General features: G+C 33.4%; 1 protein-coding gene across 1 annotated transcript in view; it reads right to left on the bottom strand.

Moving 5' to 3' along the window:
• ADAM2 (ADAM metallopeptidase domain 2) overlaps positions 1 to 18,064 on the bottom strand; it is a gene marked incomplete at both ends in the record, with an annotated part of 50,345 nt that extends 32,281 nt beyond the window's left edge. Inside the window, 9 exons of the mRNA XM_084232589.1 lie at positions 796 to 962; positions 1,356 to 1,427; positions 5,823 to 5,873; positions 9,028 to 9,196; positions 9,607 to 9,683; positions 14,027 to 14,105; positions 15,402 to 15,457; positions 16,798 to 16,874; positions 18,010 to 18,064. Of these exons, the coding sequence (XP_084088715.1) occupies positions 796 to 962; positions 1,356 to 1,427; positions 5,823 to 5,873; positions 9,028 to 9,196; positions 9,607 to 9,683; positions 14,027 to 14,105; positions 15,402 to 15,457; positions 16,798 to 16,874; positions 18,010 to 18,064 (803 nt within the window). The remainder of the gene's footprint in view (positions 1 to 795; positions 963 to 1,355; positions 1,428 to 5,822; positions 5,874 to 9,027; positions 9,197 to 9,606; positions 9,684 to 14,026; positions 14,106 to 15,401; positions 15,458 to 16,797; positions 16,875 to 18,009) is intronic.
• Positions 18,065 to 19,033: the final 969 nt, after the last annotated feature.

Genomic DNA, 19,033 nt, shown 5'->3' with positions numbered 1-19,033 from the left:
TAATAAAAATAAAATATGGATAAGTTCTGCATATTGAAATGAGATGGCTTATTAAATAGAACAGAGGCATATATGTGGTTTAAATTCAGCACAATATGATTGTAGTATATTAGAGATATTAGTGTGCAAAATTCAGTTTCCACTTTCCTGTTATTTTTGTTTTTTCTTATTAACATAAAGAATAAGAACACTAAATTAGCTATTCATATAATTCAGATATGTTTATTTCCTCAGATATCAATATTGCATATATTGTTAGGGGCATTTTATGTTTTATACACTAATGTGAGAATGCAAGATTGGAGTGAATATTAATTACAAACTATAAATAGGATAAATATTCAGTAATTCTTGTATGAAGCCTATACTATGAAAAATAATATTGAGACATGATATTGTGTATGAGAAAAAACGATCGTAAATATTTTCTTTTTTAAAAAAAGATTTATTTATGCATACAAGAATTGGGGTGTAGGCCAGAGGTGTACAGGGTGAGAGGATTCGCCAGAGACAGACTGGGGAGCAGAACAAGAAGATCTACTGAAGTACACTGCTGACTGGAGCAGCTGGCGAGACAGAAGAGGTCTGCAGTGCCCTATGGGTTGCTCCCTGGCCGCCAGGGTATCGAACTCATGCTGCAGGGGCTGGCAATAGCTTGATAGTGCTGTCGTTAACCCCTGCGCCACAAGGGAGGTCCCCTAAATATTTTCTTTATCAACCTTTAAGTACTTAGAAATAGGTCAAATTAGGAGACAGTTTCTTTTATAACCTTTAGTAATGCCAAGATATACTTACACAAATAAAAATGCCATATCATGCGGACGTAAAACAAGATAAGATCTTTTCCATTTTAAAAATCGGTGCAATAATTCATTAGCATCTCCAGTTACTGGAATTTTATTTGCATCTATCCAAAGTTCTAATGAAGATAGAATTATTGTAATATTAAATGAAGTAAAAATCTAAAAAAAAAAAAACACGTACAGAAAATATATTTGAATACAGTTTAAAATATTTAGGAATTCATCTGTGTATATGAACAATATTTACTAATGAAAAATATTAAACAAATAATCTATATGTCAGGATTGTATGTCATAAAACATGTTAGAAATAAAAACTACTAATAAAACAAGTAGTCATTAATATTTTTAAATGTTTATCTTTCAGTAAATCCCTGATAAATTCTTTATTTAATTCTTAGAATAAACTAAGTATGTAAAATTATTTTTTATTCCTATTTTCTTTTCTGTATTTCACACAACATGTATATTTTGTCAATGTCATAAGATATTATAGGATTTTTTTTCAGTAAACCAAACAAAATGTGAAAGTACTAAAAAGCAAACACTTACAGCATTGGTCAATCCAATCAACTGGAAAATTTTCTGACTGACAGTATCTGTATCAGAGCCCATATGATTATACTGAAAAATATAATTACCATTTAGATCTAAACATGTAATGCCTAATAGTAAATTAGTGTTCTGTTTAAAACTGAATATAGTAAAGTAAGAACTTATTTAAATTATCAGATGATTAGTTTTAAAACATTGTTACTTATCATATAAATTACATGATATATATTCAGCATACAAATTTTACGTATCAGTATTGGCCTGATATCAAAATCAGAGAGAGAAACAATAAGAAAAGAAAATTACAGGCTAATATTTCTGATGCGTATAGATATAAAAATCCTGAACAAAAACTAGCAAACTGAATTTAACAATACATTGAAAGAGTCATACACCATGAGCAAATGGATTTAATCTAGAGTTTAAGGATGATTCAAATTATGTAAATTAATGAACATAATATACCACATCAAAAAAATGGAAAGACAAAATAATAAAATGGAATGAATAAATGCTATACACAACAAATCCACACCCAACATCTTGCTCAGTGATGAAAAACTGAAATAATTTCTTTCAAGGTCAGGAATAGAACAAGGATGTTGACACTCACCATTGTTATTTAATATAGAATTGATATTCTGAGGCACAGTAATTGCACACAAAAAAGACATAAAAGGTATCCAAATTGGAAAGGAAAAAGTAAAATTATCTCCATTTGCAGAGAACATGAAAATATTCATAGAAAACCCCACAGACTGCAGTAAAAAATTATTAGAAATGAATACAAAAAAATTGGCAGCCTAAAAACTTGATATACAAAAATTTCTTTAACTACTATACACAAATAACACACTACCAGAAAGAGAAATCAGGAAAACAATCCCATTATCTTATCAAAAAAGAATTAAATGCCTAGGAATAGATTTACTCAAAGATAAAGACCTGTACACTGAAAAACATAAGACAGGATTGAAAGAAATAGAAGATAAAAGCAATGGAAAGATGTTCTTTTTTTTTTTAAAGATTTATTTATTTATTTATACAAGCACTGGGTACAGTTAGAAGCGCGGGAGGGTGAGAGAATTCACCAGAGCCAGCAGGAGAGGTCTGCGCGCCATGTGGGACCCTCCTCCATAGGCCGGGGAGCAGCCAGGGATTGAACCAGTGCTGCAGAGCTGTGGGCAGCTTCGCAACCCAGCGCTCAACTGCTGCGCCACTGGGGAGGCCCGGAAAGATGTTCTTGTTCTCATGGAATGGACAAATTAATATTGATAAAATGGCTATATTACACAAAATAATATATACAAAACAAGGCAATTTTTTTTAAAAAAGAAAACAAATGGGCATGTCATGTTGCCTGATTTTAAATTACATTTTAAAGCAATGGTAATTAAAACACAATGGTATTGAAACAAAAATAGACACATGGATCAAATATCCAGAAATAAATCACATATTTCAACACCTAACTTATGACTAAGAAACCAAAATCATGTAATGAAGAAAGGAAAATCTCTTCAGCAAATGATTTTGGGAAAACTGGTCAGCCATATATGAAAGAATTAACTGGATCACTCCATACACACAGTAAATTCAAAATAGATTTTAGACTTGGATGTAAGACTCAAACCACAAAGAGCAAAGAAGAACATGTAGACAATACATTCCATGAAGTTAATAATAAGAGTGTCTATGGTGACTCAACCCCTATGCAAGGAAAATTAAAGCAAAATAACAATTGGAATTAAATCAAATTTCAGGCAGCAAAAAGCAGTGGTCATTGCATTTGAAAACTTTAGGGATATGAAAGACCTGCAGGTGCCTGTGGCAAGAGATTTATAGGTGGACAACAGGACATCAAAGGGTATGAGGAAATGCTGGGGTGATACAATTCTGAAATTGAGATAATGAAATGAAGATTTATGTAGAGTGGAATTCACAAAGTGACACACAGGCCCAGGCAAGACATATGCTCATAAAAAACCTGAGAACATCCTTGTCTGAATTTCACCTTGTCTGAACCCTAGATTGAGAGCAAGCCCAACTAATCAAGGAAGGACTTCCCTGGAACAGAGACAATCTGAAAAAAGTAAAATAAAATAAAAACACAACACCAACAAAAAATATGAGCAGTAAATTTTTTCAAATGCTAAATTTTCAACAAAAATCACTAGGTATATTGTATAGATTGGGCTGCTATAACAAAAAATACTATAGATTTATTATACATTTATTATGTATTTATTTCTCACAATTTTGGAGTCTGGGAAGTCTAAGATCAATGTGCCAGGAGATTTGGTGTCTGAAGAGTTCTCTCTTCCTTTTTCACAGATGACAATCTTCTAGGTGTGTCTACACATGGCAAAGGTGGCTCCCTGGTGTCTGCATTATAAGTGCACTAATCCTATTCATGAAAGCTCCAACTTCACAACCTAAGCAACTCCCAAAGGCTCCACTCTTTAAATACTATCACATTATATATTGTATGTATTTTGATATATGAATTTTAGAATGACAAAAATCATTAAGTATGTCATAAGGTAAGCACACAACAAAGTGTGATTCAAAGGGAGAGAATAAATTGAGGGAAACCATCCCTAAGAAAATGCTGACTTAATTAGACAAACTTATTAAAATAATAACTGTTTAAAATATCCTCAAAGAACAAAAGGAAAACACAGACAAAGAACTGAGGGAAATTAGGAAAATTATATCTGAACAAAGTTAGAATAAGAGCAAAATTAAATAAACTATAAAAATGAACCAAACAGAAATGCTAGGACTGAAAATACAGTAACAAAATTGAAATTTTACTTGAAGCAGGTTTAAAGAAGCAGAAGAAAGATCAATGAAATTGAAGACAGGACAATTTAAATCATATAGTCGTAACATCAGGAAGGGAAAAAGAAGGTCTTACGGGATACCATTATGCAGAACAATATATGAACTTCGGTTGTCAAAGGAGAAAAAGAGATAATTTGAAGAAACAATAACCAAAAGACTTTGCAAATTTGAGGAAATATATGAACCTATAAATCCTGAAAGCAGAACAAATTCCAAGAAAGATAAATCAAAGAGACCCACTCTAACACGTTACATCAAGCATTTTGTAACCAAAAATGTCAAAAGCTAGAAAGAGAACATTGAACACAGGAAGAGAGAAGCAAATATTTACATACAAAGAAGATTATCAACCAATTTTTTGGCAGAAACTTCAGAGAAGAAAACAATGGAGTACTGAATGCAAAGTTGCAGTCATTCTGGATGGCATTTTGGCTTATAAAATGAAGCGTGCTGTTGTCATATTGAATGTACTACCTGATATTGCCCAAAGGAATTAAAACCAATTTCCACACATAAAACTTTGTAAGGGAGCCTCCCTGGTGGCACAGGGGTTAAAGTCTCAGCACTATCAAGGTATCATCAGCCACTGTGGCCTGAGTTCAATGCCCTGCCAGTTTGCTAACCCACTTGGCTCAGAAGACCTCTCCTGTCTCACCCACTGCTTCCCTCAGCAGTGTATTTCAGTAGATCTGCTTGTTCTGCTCCCCAGTTTGTGTCTGGTGAATCCTCTCATCCCACACACCTCTGGCTTATACCCCATTTCTTGTACACATAAATAAATAAAAATAAATCTTAAAAAAACTGTAAAGACATTTATGGCAGTTTTATTCATAATTTTCAAAATTAGAAATAACTAAAATGGCTTTCAGTAGTTAAATGATCAATAAACTGTAACTCATCCATACAAAAGAACATTATTCAGTGAGAAAACAAATGAACTATCAGACCATGAAATAAATGAAGGACAGTTAAATGCCCATTACACCAAGTTAAAAAAACCAATTTGAAATTACTACATACTATATATCTCAACCTCTTCACATACTGAAAAACAAAACTAATGAGACAGTAAACAGTTGAGTGGCTGCCAAGCTTAGGGGGATGAAGGATGAATAAAAATTAAGAAACTAATCTAAAGGTAACAATTGCTTTAATTTTCATGATTTGTGTAAAATTAATAAACTTAGGGGGCCTCCCTGGTGGGGCAGGCGGTTGAGCGCAGGGCTGTAAAGCTGTCTGCAGCCTCTGCAGTGCGGGTTTGATCCCCACAGGCCTTGGAACAACTCACATGGTGAGCAGACCTCTCCTGTCTCACCCGCTGCTCCCCTCAGCAGTGTATTTCAGTCAGTCTGTCTGTTCTATTCTCCGCTCTGTCTCTGGTGAATCCTCTCACCCTCCCACGCATCTGGCCTGTACCCCAGTTCTTGTATAAATAAAATAAATCTTTAAAAAAAAATAGACTTGGTTTCCAAGTAATGACTGATAGTAGTCAGTTAAAATGAATCAAGGAAGAAAAAATGTATCCTTTAATTGTCCTGTGTTAGTATTCCAACTTACTGTTTAGCTCCTCATTATTATGTAAATTGACTTAAGACAAATAAATCAGAATATACTTACCAAATTTTTTTCAACTACAATATGCATTTCTATGTACTGAGAGAACTGTGTCTGAAAAAAAATTGACATAGAACATTTGACATAAAACCTTTAAAACTCGACACAAAACACACTTCATGTAAAAATTGAAAAATTATTTAATACCTTAGTTGTATTATTACTTTGTGATACAGTTTGAAAAATCTACATTTTATAGTGTAGATAACTCACAATACTTATATGCTAAAACACGAAATGCTTTAGTTATATTACTAAAATAATATACCAGGGCCTCCCTGGTGGCACAAGGGGTTAAGTCTCAGCACTAAGAAGCTATCAAAGCTATTGGCAGCCACTGCAGCACCTGTTCTACTCACCACCATGTGCAACAGACCTCTCCTATCTCCCTGTCTCACCGTTGCTCCCCTCAGCAATGTATTTCAGTAGATCTGCCTGTTCTGCTCCCCACTCTGTCTCTGGTGAATCCTCTTACCCCTCACCCCCCCAACATCTCTGGCCTACACCCCAGCTCTTGTATGCATAAATAAATAAAAATAAATCTTTAATAAAATAATACACCATCTATAAACACTAAACAAATAGAGAAGCAGAGAAAGAGGATCAAATTTCAGAAACAGAGAAAACTTGTATTATTGTTATTACAGTGCTCGTATATTTCTCCTTTTTATATTGGTATTTAATTTCTTGAAAATCCAAGTTAATCCCATTTCAGTTAAACTGTTTTCCTTAACATAAAAAGAGGTAGCAAGAAATCTGGTATTTAGTAGATATATCCTAAAAATAATAATCCTAGTAATTAAAAAAGTAAAAGTGAAAATGAACATGCAGTCCCCTTATTGACCAACTGATTTATTATGTATATGCAAAATTAAGCATCAAATGCTTCATGATTTTAATTTCCATCCAAAATAAGCAATAAATGTTTCAGGATAGTTTTGCCTATAGAAATCCATCCTTTCATCAAAGTCACTTTCATCAAAATCCATCCTTTCATCAAGCCAAGGAAATAATGTATTTTAGTGGAAGATAAGAGAACATTTAAATTAAGAGAAGCAATATATTAATATGTAGACAGATTCAAAGCTATTTCCTTGTTTTATCAGCAGACTAAAAGTTAGTTGCCTAATATTTTCTGAAGCAATCCTTTTTTTGAGGTTGGGAATGGCAATACTTAGTTTATATTATTTTATTTTTCTCATATACTGAAAAATAAGCTTTTATGAGAAAAGATGTATCATCCATTTTAGCCAAATAAAAATTTAAGACAACTTAAGACAAATGTGCATAAATAATGCCAGGGATTGTGTATGATTACAAGGTGGACAGGTGTTGGGCATCAAAAGAATTAAAAAAACCATATATGGTGACAAGACTTATTTATATGCAAAATAAAGATCATTTGAAAGTGATTTATCCAAGAAGACACTAAAGATTTTGATCTAAGAAAGAAAGTGGTAAGACCCTGGTGGGTGAACCAAGTGCAATATAATTAAAAAGTTAAACCTTTAAAAGATGCCAAATGTCATTGGTAAGAGCATTTGCAGCAACATGGATGGAGCTGGAAGGGATTATGCTCAGTGAAATAAGTCAGAAGGAGGAATATAGGGGTACTAAATAAGGGATCAGGAAAAAAAATGACAAAACTAGCAGGCAACTATAAATCAGAGACATTCAGTCTGGGAGGGAAAAGGAGAGGAATTAACACAGGGGCAGGAAGAGCACAAGAGACTATGGTTATAGGTCACTGATGACTTGGTGGTGGGAATTTTACAGGGACTATACCTGAGAGGAGAAATCAAACATTGTACAAAAATGAACCACATTATAAATATAAATATAAATATATATCTATATATACACACACACACACATATATAAAAGAAATAAACTATGATTTCTCTCAGATTAAACTAAAAAAATAAGAACATTCAGGGAGTGAGGAGGTTCTTGACAATGATAAATGATAGCTAGGAAATAACTAAGAGAGAGAGAGAGTGAGAGAGAGAGAGAAAGATGATTTGTAAATTTTGTTTAACTTGGGCCAGGATTTTGTTCACTATGGGATAAGTAACTCAGGAAAATATTTGAAAGGAGAGAGGGACATCAAAACATAGCAAGACAAACAATAACCTGAAACACAACAAATATATCAATATTTAAATTGTATTTAAGGGAAAGTGAGAAAAAATTAAATAGGATGAGGGTCTCCCTGGCCCAAGGGTTAAATCGCAGGCTATTACCCCTGTGGCATGAGTTCCCTGCCAGGGAGCTAATCCACATAGCACAGCAGACCTCTCTTGTTTCTCAGCCCCTCTGTTCCCCTCAGCAGTGTATTTCAGTAAATCTGCCTGTTCTGCTCCCCACTCTGTCTCTGTGAATCCTCTCACCTTCCTACCTCTGGCCTACACCCCAGTTCTCCTACTAAAAAAAAAAAAAGGAGAAAAATTAATGAGAAATGAAAATGTTTTATCAGAGTATAAAGTTAAGCCAAAGGTTACAGAAAGTTTTTATTTTTGTTATATCATTAACATATTTAATAGAGATGGACTGACTCCCTCCTAAAATTGAGACAGGACAAGAAATTCTTTATTTGGTAATAAAAGAAATGAAAGTTACTCTAATTGAAAAGGAATATAAAAAACTGTCTTTTGCAGGATGGCCTCACTTGTACGTAGAAAACTATAGACTCCAAAAGAAAGAGCTATATAATAAACAATTTCAATAACTTTGCAGGATAAAAAAGCCATATACAAACCCAACAAATAATGAGAAATCCATAAGAATAAATTTTGTAATCATGGTGTTATCTGACAACTTGACTGGGCAACAAATGTCAGATTTTTGATCAAACGCTTTTCTGGATGTGTCTTTGAAGGTTTTATTTTCTGTCTTTATTATTGTTTATTGATAAGATCAACATTTAAATAATTGAGGGACATTTAGTAAAGCAGATCCACCCTTCAGGAAGAGCTGCAACTAACAGTGTTGCCACTTGGAATTCTGTAAAACCGAAAGAGTAACTTCAAGGCTTACAATATAAATTAAGAAAATTTTGGCACATTTTACTGTCTATCTATCTATCTATCTATCTATCTATCTATCTATCTATCTATCTATCTATCATCTATCTAAAGAATAATTTATAAGAAAAACATTGCTTAAATTTCTGTGTAGTAATAACTATATAGTTTACTCATTTACCTACCTCTACACTTTGTATTTTATAGGGCATATCTCTTGGCTCAAAATCTTCCTCAGTATATAAAGAAATACCTTCACTCTTATGTTTTATTTGATAAATCACATGTTCAAAACCGATTGAAGGTTCCAAGGGCTCAATTCCATAACTTACATTTTCAAACTGCAGTAAGCCCCTATAAATTTTAAAAAGGTGAATAAATCAAATAATGCAACTTGGAAAAATTCACAAGATACCACCTAATGAATGTTTTTAAAATAGTATGGAGATTACTTCTGGTCTTAGTCTTCAGTGGCAAGATGGGAAAAAGTTACTGAGACTCCACAAACTTACTGAGTAGCACAGAATGGTGCTACTATTGCTATTTGCCCAGAAATTAATATGTCATGAACTTGAAAGATATCAAAAAATCTTAGCTAGGGTTAAATAGAAAACTGTGCAAGATCCCAATACTGAGATTTGCCAGTGACAGTTTCCCACAATAAATTCAGCCTAACTTTAGAACCCCTATTATTATTTTAAAATTTTAAAAATCATTTCTAAAAATATATTTTATTCTATTATAATAAAATTATATATCACAACCTGAGTCCAGTACATGTGCTAATGATGACCATAGAATTTGGGTAACCTTCAATATAACCTTGGTAATGGCAAAAATTCTGAAAAACAAAAATAAAATATATATTAGAATAATCCATGTTAAAGATAACCTCTTTAAATATATACCATATATTTGCATTAGTATGTATGTGTCAAATACTCGTAAACTGTAGTAACTTGTCCTGGAAATCAACCCCCCTTATTGACAATAAATAGCCCAGAAAATTATCTTGTTCGAAGTCAGACTTTGTATGCAGCAATATTGCCATCTGAGCAATGATCCAGGAATCTGTATAACAACTCATATAACAATATATAATAATTTATGTAACAAACGGCTATAACTTGATTAAAAACTGTGAGCTTACCTAATTTTTGCCCCTGCTTCTAAATTAGGATCAACCAGAGAAAGCACTCCTAATATTTACTCCTAAATAATGACAGAATATTTCACTTCCAGTTAGCCCACATAAAGCTTTCTTATGCCAACAAACACCAATCAAGGCAAACCCGAAAGTCTTCTCTTTTTTCTTCTATATACAACTTTCCTACTCTTCTGTCTGCCTTTGACTATCTGCAAAAATGCAAGTGATAGTGACTGTCTCCTTTTGCTATGGCAAGATCTGAATAGCCTTTACTTATTCTCATTATTACTTTTTTGCTTGTTGCACAGCATATTAGATACTCACCATGAAGATACTCATCATACTTCATGTCTCGATGAAAACCAGACATGAAGAGAAAATCTTCACCTAGAGCAATGCATGCATAACAATCATAACATTCAGAGGAATAATGATACTTTTCATCATACACATATTAAGTATCATTGCCCATTATATACATATGTGTGTATACATGCACATATATACACATATATACCTATCTGTGTACATGCATATATACATGTGCATAATAGGTATACAAGTATACACATATATGTGTGTCAGGAGACTAGGAAACAATGACATAAAAGAAAAGAAAAGAAAAGGCTGAGAAGAAAAATGTCCTGGTATGCAGTATTATATATTGAGGGAAATTATTTTTCAAAAATTAAGATATCTAAAATTGACTTCTGATATAACAGCATGAGGAGTTCCACAGATCTGCTCCCAAATGAAATGGATGAAAATTTCAGGTGAACAACTATTAAATTCCTCTGGAAATGGTCTTAAGGATAAATGAGTCAAAGAGAAAATGAATAAATAGCTATTCAAGAAAAATTATGAAAATAGGCAAAAAATGAGAGCTATGATATTTTAAGTAAAAACTACACTTTTGTCCCTTCCCTCCACCCCTACAAGCTTAGTGAAATATTTTAGACTTGGTGCAGCCAGGAATTCTCATTGGGAGGAGCAGGATGTTCACATTTCTCATCCTGCTTCCTTCAGATACTTCTTGTTGTGGCTGAGTTCCAAGTCAATGCAGTCAAGAGATAAGGGCTCCTTGCTTTTCTGCCCAGGGAAACAACAGAGGCTTTAACTAAAGTAAATGTAGATTATACATTTAATCATCCAGGAAATCTAATCATTCAGATTCATAGTCAGTCAGTGATCCCATGCTGTATGACACAGGAATCTCTTTGTCAGCAAATGAAGTACAGCAAAGGATTTATGTGTTTGAAATGAACAGTTTTTATCACATCCATTATTGTCCAGTAGCAGTTGACCTAATTGAAAAGAATAGTAGGCTACTAAATACTTACCATGGTATTTGAAAGACATTAAGCTGCAAGTCTGGGATGATATTTTAATGAGATTATTTGTATGGTATGGTTTCCATATAGTCAACGAACACATTATATAGAAATGTAAGGTGATCTTGTTGTTTTACCATAGTTTAAACGTGGATAGGAGAGTGCTAAGTAGTTAAACGAAACTGAGTAGTCAAAGTTGTAAAATGTTATTGATGCTACTCAGTTTCAAATTAACCACATGCCTGCTTTGTGCAAATTAATCTGGGCCACTTAATTATTTTTCCCTTTCCAGATAGTACTGATGTGTTACCAGTAAGAAGTGGAGACCATGAGAAGACGGAATGGTTTACAACACAGTATTTGATGCGGTACAGGTTCATGCCTCTTCATGGGTATGTTACCTTACCATACTCGTCAAAGCATCCATAATCCTCCACCATAGTCTGCTATGTTCTCCTCTCACACTCTCCCCCTCTAGACTGTCTTTGTTATCCTAGTTCTGTGTCACTGGTTGTTTCTTATATCTGAAACTCCTATGTTCTTCAGATTTCACTTTACTTCATATTATTTATTCAAATTCCCATTACAACATAAAATTCTTTATATTAAACTTCCTCTATTCAAATAATGGATTTATTTCTTTATGTTAATTAGACACAAACTAAAACAGTCTCTTAACTTATTAAAAAATGTCACTGACATATCATCATATTGGATTATTTCATATTTTTCCCCTCAAATACTCAAACAGCTCTTCATCTGTATTAATCACACTTTATAAGATCAAAGTAAAATACCTTTACTTTTCTGCAAGGCTTATTATACTTCCTTCTAAATGTGAATTTTATTATCTGGAAGATAATGTTTTTGATTATTTGGAAAAATTTATAAGTTGTATTTACATCATAAATAGGTTGATTGGAAAAACTGGGAATCAATAAACTATTTTTAGGTCAGCATAGGATAAAATTTTCATAAGGGATAAAAGTATGTTATTATTATTTTATAATTTCCTTCTCTCATCATTTATCTTATTTTTATCATTATCATTTCTTGCACAGCTTTATTTATCATATCTTGTTTAAAGCTTTATTTGCACCGGAAAAGAAACTATATGTTGTGACTATTATGTACAGTCTTCTACAAATAATTGTAAAATTGATAGTTCCACCTAGGTTTGTAAAATCTTTGCTAAGTGACCATCTCCTCTACCAATTATTGAGAAGAATTTTTTTTAATTTTTAATTTTGGTATTTTTATTTTATTATTTTTTTTTTAAGAGGCATGTATTATTTATTTATTTGTTTGTTTGTTTATAAACGCACTGGGTACAGTCAGAAGCGCGGGAGGGTGAGAGAATTCACCAGAGCCAGAGCAAGGAGCAGAGCAGGCAGAAGGACCGAAGTACACTGCTGAGGGGAGCAGCAGGCGGCAGGAGAGGTCTGCGTGTCATGTGGGACCCTCCTCCTGTGGCCGGGGAGCAGCCGGAGCTCGAACTGGCTCCAGAGAGGCCGCGGGCAGCCTCGCAGCCCAGCGCTCAACTGCTGCGCCACCGGGGAGGCCCTAATTTTGGTATTTTTAAATGATATTTTCTTTCCCCCACCCCCTCAGATTGAGTCCCCATAGAATTTCCTTCCCCAAGGCACCCATGCACCATCACTACAGTCTCCTGTTCTCCTTCCTTACTCCCTCTGATTCCTCTCCTCCTCCTCCCGTGTAGTATGTCTGATTTGTAATTGTCTGTTTTTGCTTTGTTATGTTTTGTACTATTACTATTTTTTTTTACACTGATGTCTTATTTGGTTCCCCTATATTCTTGCTATAAGTGAAACCATCTGATATTTTTCTTTTTCCTTCTGGCTTATTTCACTGAGCATAATTCCTTCTAGTTCCATCCATGTTGCTGCGAATGACATGAGTTTATCTTTTTTGATTGCTGAATAATATTCCATTGTGTATATATACCACATCTTCTTGATCCAGTCATCTATTTTTGGGCATTTGGGTTGTTTCCAGGTTTTACCTATTTTAAATAGTGCTGCAATAAACATAGGTGTACAGGTGCTCTTTTGAATCAATGTTTTTGTGTCCTTAAGTTGTCCTGTGTATTTCTGTCTCTCCAATTCTAACTCTGTCTCTGTCTCTTTCTCACTCTCTCACATGCACATTCACAAGTACATGTCTCATGTACACATATATAAGTGATAACACTGTTTGACAGTATATATTATTTATATATTTATAGAGATGACGCCATATATTTGCCTACTCTATTGGGCAAAATTTAAAGTATCGCAACATATCTATTTCTTCTGTTAAAAGCTTAGTTTGTATAAAAGTACTTTAATTTCAAAGTATTGTTTGATTTACTACATGAAAATCAGAAATGTAAATAAAAAAAAATAACAATATGCAAAGGGTATGGTAAAGATAAATGGGAAAACAGTATCTCAGGCTTGGTGGGATCCCTGCAAATCTATGCGTACTTCATTATTTTAACAATTATAGGCATTATGAAAGTTCCAGATGTTCCAAATTTAAAAACATTTAATATAATCCTAAATATGCATGAAATTGTTGAATTGTGCTAAAAATATCAACACAAACACACAACTCTGATTCTTTGTGCTTTAGTAATGTGTGGACCCTAAGTTAAGGTGATCACAGAAACTCATGTGACAAAGGTAAAACAGGCAAAATCTATACCTGAAACTGTTGTTCAAAAGGTTTCTTACTTCCTGAGCCATTATAAGCATAAACTCTAAAATTGTGAGGTAAAAATGTTCTGCAAAACAAAGGGGAAAAAGTACTTAATGGAAAATATTTTCCTAAGCTCTTTTTTGAATATATATGTATATATATATATACTTTATTACAAGTAAGGAGGCAGAGTAAAAGAGTAAGGGAATAATACAGGGATAGAGCCTCTCAACAGGTAAATCCTGTTCTAATTTCACTTTAAAAAAATCTAGTTGCTAAACCTCTCTTCACTTACTTCACTGTCAGACTGTTCTCCTAGCTGTTTTGTAAACATTGCTGGAAAGCTTTTGCCTCAGGGTGTTTGCACAAGTTGTTCCCACAGCCTAGTATTTCTTCAAAATGATTCAATTTCTCATCTTTCTCAAGTCTTTACTTATAAACTAACTTCTCAGTGAGATGTCATCACAAGTTTATACAAATGTGCAACTTTCCCAGTTATCAAAGTACAGGCATTCCAAACATTAATTCTTGCTTTGTTTTATATCTTTGCTTAAGCATGTATTACCATCTAACATTTTATAATCTACTTATTTATTATACTATTATTAATCTTGTATGAAAACAATATAACTGAGATTTTTTTTCTTCTTTTCTTGAGGTAACACTGGTTTACAATGCCACATATAATATAGAGATATAATTTCACACCTCTTCAGATTTGTTACCACATCACAATCACCACCAAGTCCTCCACCATTGTCCATGGGTTCCCTTTCCCTGTTAACTGTCCACATTTTTCCTCCTTTGGTATTCTCAATTTTATAGTCTCATATCTAAGATTTGGTTTTTTTTTTTTTTTTTCTCTAACCCTTTGTTTTGTATCTCTAAATTCCACATGTAAGTGAAGCCATCTGATATTTACCTTTCTCTTTTGGACTTATTTCTGCTTAGCATAATCCCTTACATTTCCCTCTATGTTATTAAGAATGGTGAGTTCATTCTTTTTTAATGGTTGGGTAGCATTTTCCTAATCCACTCATCTGTCCTTAGGCACTTAGCTATTGTGCTAACTTGACTAATTGTAAATAGTGCTGGCTATTAGAAATGTCTCTTTAAAAAGTATAAATGTCTTATCTAGTTACTTCATAGAGAAAAAATAGTTGGCCTACCTGTGCATTAAGAGGGGTTTTAAAGCATAAAATATGAGACAAATGAACCACAAATATGCCTAGAAACATTTACACATACAAAATAATTTCATTCTGGATAATTATAAATAATAATTATAAACTATATATTAAAAATGCATACTATAATAATAGTCATAGCCAATAATTGTAAATTATTGTAACAAAGAAATGTAAAAATGTAGATCACCTACTTTTGCATTAAGTTCAGGGTGTATATTTTCCCATCAATTGTAATGTTGTAGGACAGCTGGCAGAAGAGTATATTAAAAAGGAAAAGTGAGAAGAATATTAGGAAAACTGTTATCTTAGGTACTCTATTATTGTAAAACATAGAAAACTTATTCAGTGTTGGTTCATTTCTATGAAATTTGATATTAAAATATTTTATAAGAAAAATATTTAAGATTAATAAATATTATCTAGCAAATGAATAATTTTGTATATAAAGATTGGGTGAGTCAATATCTTTACATTATTGGGTCTTCCAATCCATTTCTGACTGTACCCAGTGCTTGTATAAACAAACAAACAAAAACAAACAAACAAATGAATAAATAAATCTTTAAAAAAAATCTCTTATACTGTTAAAATTTCACATATTTTTTACTATTTAGATTAAATTTGAAGTTTATATAAATAAGCACTCCTTTCAAAATATAGATTCTATTTAAGCTTGTAATCCCTGTATTAAATTGAGGGCTGCTAATGAGATATTTGTATATAAATTACCAGAATATCTACTGAGCCAAAAAAAAAATTAAGGTAGGTATGGTGTTTAAACAAACACATTTCGGGCCTCCCCGGTGGCGCAGCGGTTGAGCGCTGGGCTGCGAGGCTGCCCACGGCCTCTGCGGCGCCGGTTCGATCCCCGGTTGCTCCCCGGCCACCAGAGAAGGGTCCCACATGGTGCGCAGACCTCTCCTGTACTTTGGTCCTTCTACCTGCTCTGCTCCCTGCTCTAGCTCTGGTGAATTCTCTCACCCTCCCTCGCTTCTGACTGTACCCAGTGCATGTATAAACAAACAAATAAATAAATAAAATAAAATAAAACATGCCTCTATAAAAAAAATAAAATAAACACATTTCACTTCTTTAGAAATATTCCTAAGAATTAATGAAAAAAGACATTAAATTTTTAATTAATTTCAAGAACAATGTCATGAACCAAAATAACGTGGAGACTTAATGATTATCATACTAGCAATGAAGATACAAAAGAAATTCATACAGCATTTCATTAAATCAAATGAGTGTCATTCCATGTAAAGAAGCCATAGCTTAGGACAAAAAACAGCAAAAAATTTTCCATATGTAGGTGAGTGAGAAGAAAATCTCTAGATAGATCTGGTCAATATTTGAAGACACTCAAGAAGGAAACATTTAGAAGATGGAATTTTGGATTTTGATAATAAACATCATAACATCATTGCACCATACTCCTATGAAATATTTTTAATTTTGGTTCATTTTCAAAGGGCTTTTCCATTGGGTATAAATATAAAATGTAGCAAGTGTACATGGATATAACTTCTTAGATACAAAACCGTAATGTGATTTTAGAGTGTGAAAATGTTAGGGCTTAATTACATGTGATTCAACTCCTCCAGTTGTCATAGACCTTATTTTCTTTGGAATCATAATTTGCACACGTAGTCTTTCAGAATCTGCAAGGTGCAAAATATTTTATTATAGCAACTCTTAACACCTCATAACCTCCTTCAATATTTTCTCTTCTAATACTACAGTATTCTACATACCACTTCTTTATTTATATCTTTTTAAAGTAACTTTGATCCCCAGTTCTTTCTAAAACTACAAAATAGGTATTCTGCTTTAAGAATATTGTTCAATAAGCAGATTGTAGTTACCCTGAGGCAAGAGGCCAAAGGATTTTTGCACAAAAACTCAGGTTTTTTTGACCTTCCAACTACAAAGTCCAGAAGGTCAAAACTTGCAGAGCAGGATAAAATAAACTCTAATTTTTTTAAAGGAGTTGGAATCCGTGTATTTATTATGCAATGTTTCAGTTAAAGAATATCATTTGACCCTCGATTATGAAATATACAAACAGTTTTAAATTTTTTCTTTATAAATTCTACTTTTAAAATAACTGTAACATTTGCATTCGATTCTATAGACAAAGTTCCCATATTGTGAACTGGACTTTTGCATGATTAACTTAATGTAGTATATACAAATGTTGATTTTCAATGATACACACCAATAACTTACATATTGCTAAAATGCAAAGTTACTACAATTTAAAAAAAGTATTAAAAAAAGATTGAATAATCATTACTGGAACTGTTATCATAAATGGTTCTTTTATTCCTGAGATTTTTATTAATATGGGGAAAACCTAGCTGGGTAATCAAATTTTATTTTCAAACATTTTTTAAAAATGGTATCATCTTTACAGAATTAACATTGGTTAACAACACAACACTATATATGATTTTGGGGTTTATAGGTTTACACCTCTTCAGATATATGCAACCAGAATGAAGCTACAAAAACCATGGCATTTTCCTTCTTTCTCATGGCTGCAAGACAACGGGAAAGCCCGCTTTCCCTCCCTACCACCCACCCCCTACCCTCCAGCCCTCACCCCCCACCCCCCACCATGCATCCCATGTTGCTTTTAACTTGGGAAGGTGACAACGTAGGGGTGGGCTCAGGCTTTTATAGTTGGGAGTCTCCACAAGAAAGCACTGCCCCAGGAGTAATCCAGCCCTTCAAGAGGGAAAACGAGAGGAAAGCTGACGTCCCCCAAATGACATGAGGGTTTTCTCTACGTACTGTAGTCTGTCTGGATCCCGACGAACCCTGTGAGCAGAAGCAGAAGGCACAGCATGGCTAGGTGTCCTGGATGGTCGCCCAAATAATGACAGTTGGCTTGGCTAGGAGACAGTTGGGAGCGCGAGGAGACGCCTTGGGATCACCCACCCCGCGAACTGAGAGCAGAGCTGGGTCAGGGGGGTGGGTTCAGTGCGCTGTGCACTGTGAACTTTCTTGGTCCCTAAAGCTGCAGGAGGTTTTGTTTGTTTTGAGGGCTGCATTGAGGCTAAAAAGAAGCAAAAATATCTCCACAGGCAAACCTGAAAGAACATCAAGGGAACAAACGTGTACGTTTCTGAAGTGAACTTTAATGGATAATTGAACTTTTAATTGTGTTTTAATTTATATATATATCAGTACACGTTGCATAATTTAATAGTCTATATCATATACATTTGTATATACATGATATATAGCTCATACATGTGTACATGTGTACAGCCATGACTATAGATATTATATATATGAACAAAGTAGGATAATTAACTCTTACTGCCAAATGGAGAAACAGGAGTCACAAAACTCCCCCAGATTATACTGACAGTGAATCCCTTTTAACACCATTAGTCAGTTTTCATTGTGTTTGAGATTTATGTGAATGAAATCAATCACTGTGTACCCTTTTATGTTTGAGTTGTTTTAATATGATAATCATAATATCCACCCATATTGTCAGTAGCAATAATTTTCCTCCTTGGTTACTATTACACATTAGAAAATATAATACCGTCTGTTTTTCTGTTTTACTGTTGATCAACATTTGATTTATTTACAGTTGCAACTATTAAGAAAATATTTGGTTATTTTATTTCTTGTACATGCTATTTGATGAACATACGTGGTGGTTTTTATTGGGTATATTTCTATAATGAAATTGCTGGGTCACAGAGTATTCTTTATTAGACAATTCCAAAAGACACTTCCAAAACTTCCAAAGAATTTTCCAAGATTGTTGTATGAATTTGTGTTCTCACCAGAAGTATAT

Source organism: Talpa europaea (genome assembly GCF_964194135.1).
Source record: "Talpa europaea genome assembly, chromosome: 4".
Taxonomy (NCBI): Eukaryota; Metazoa; Chordata; class Mammalia; order Eulipotyphla; family Talpidae; genus Talpa; species Talpa europaea.
The sequence above is the reverse complement of the archived record's forward strand: the minus strand, read 5'-3'. Positions and strand labels throughout refer to the sequence as shown.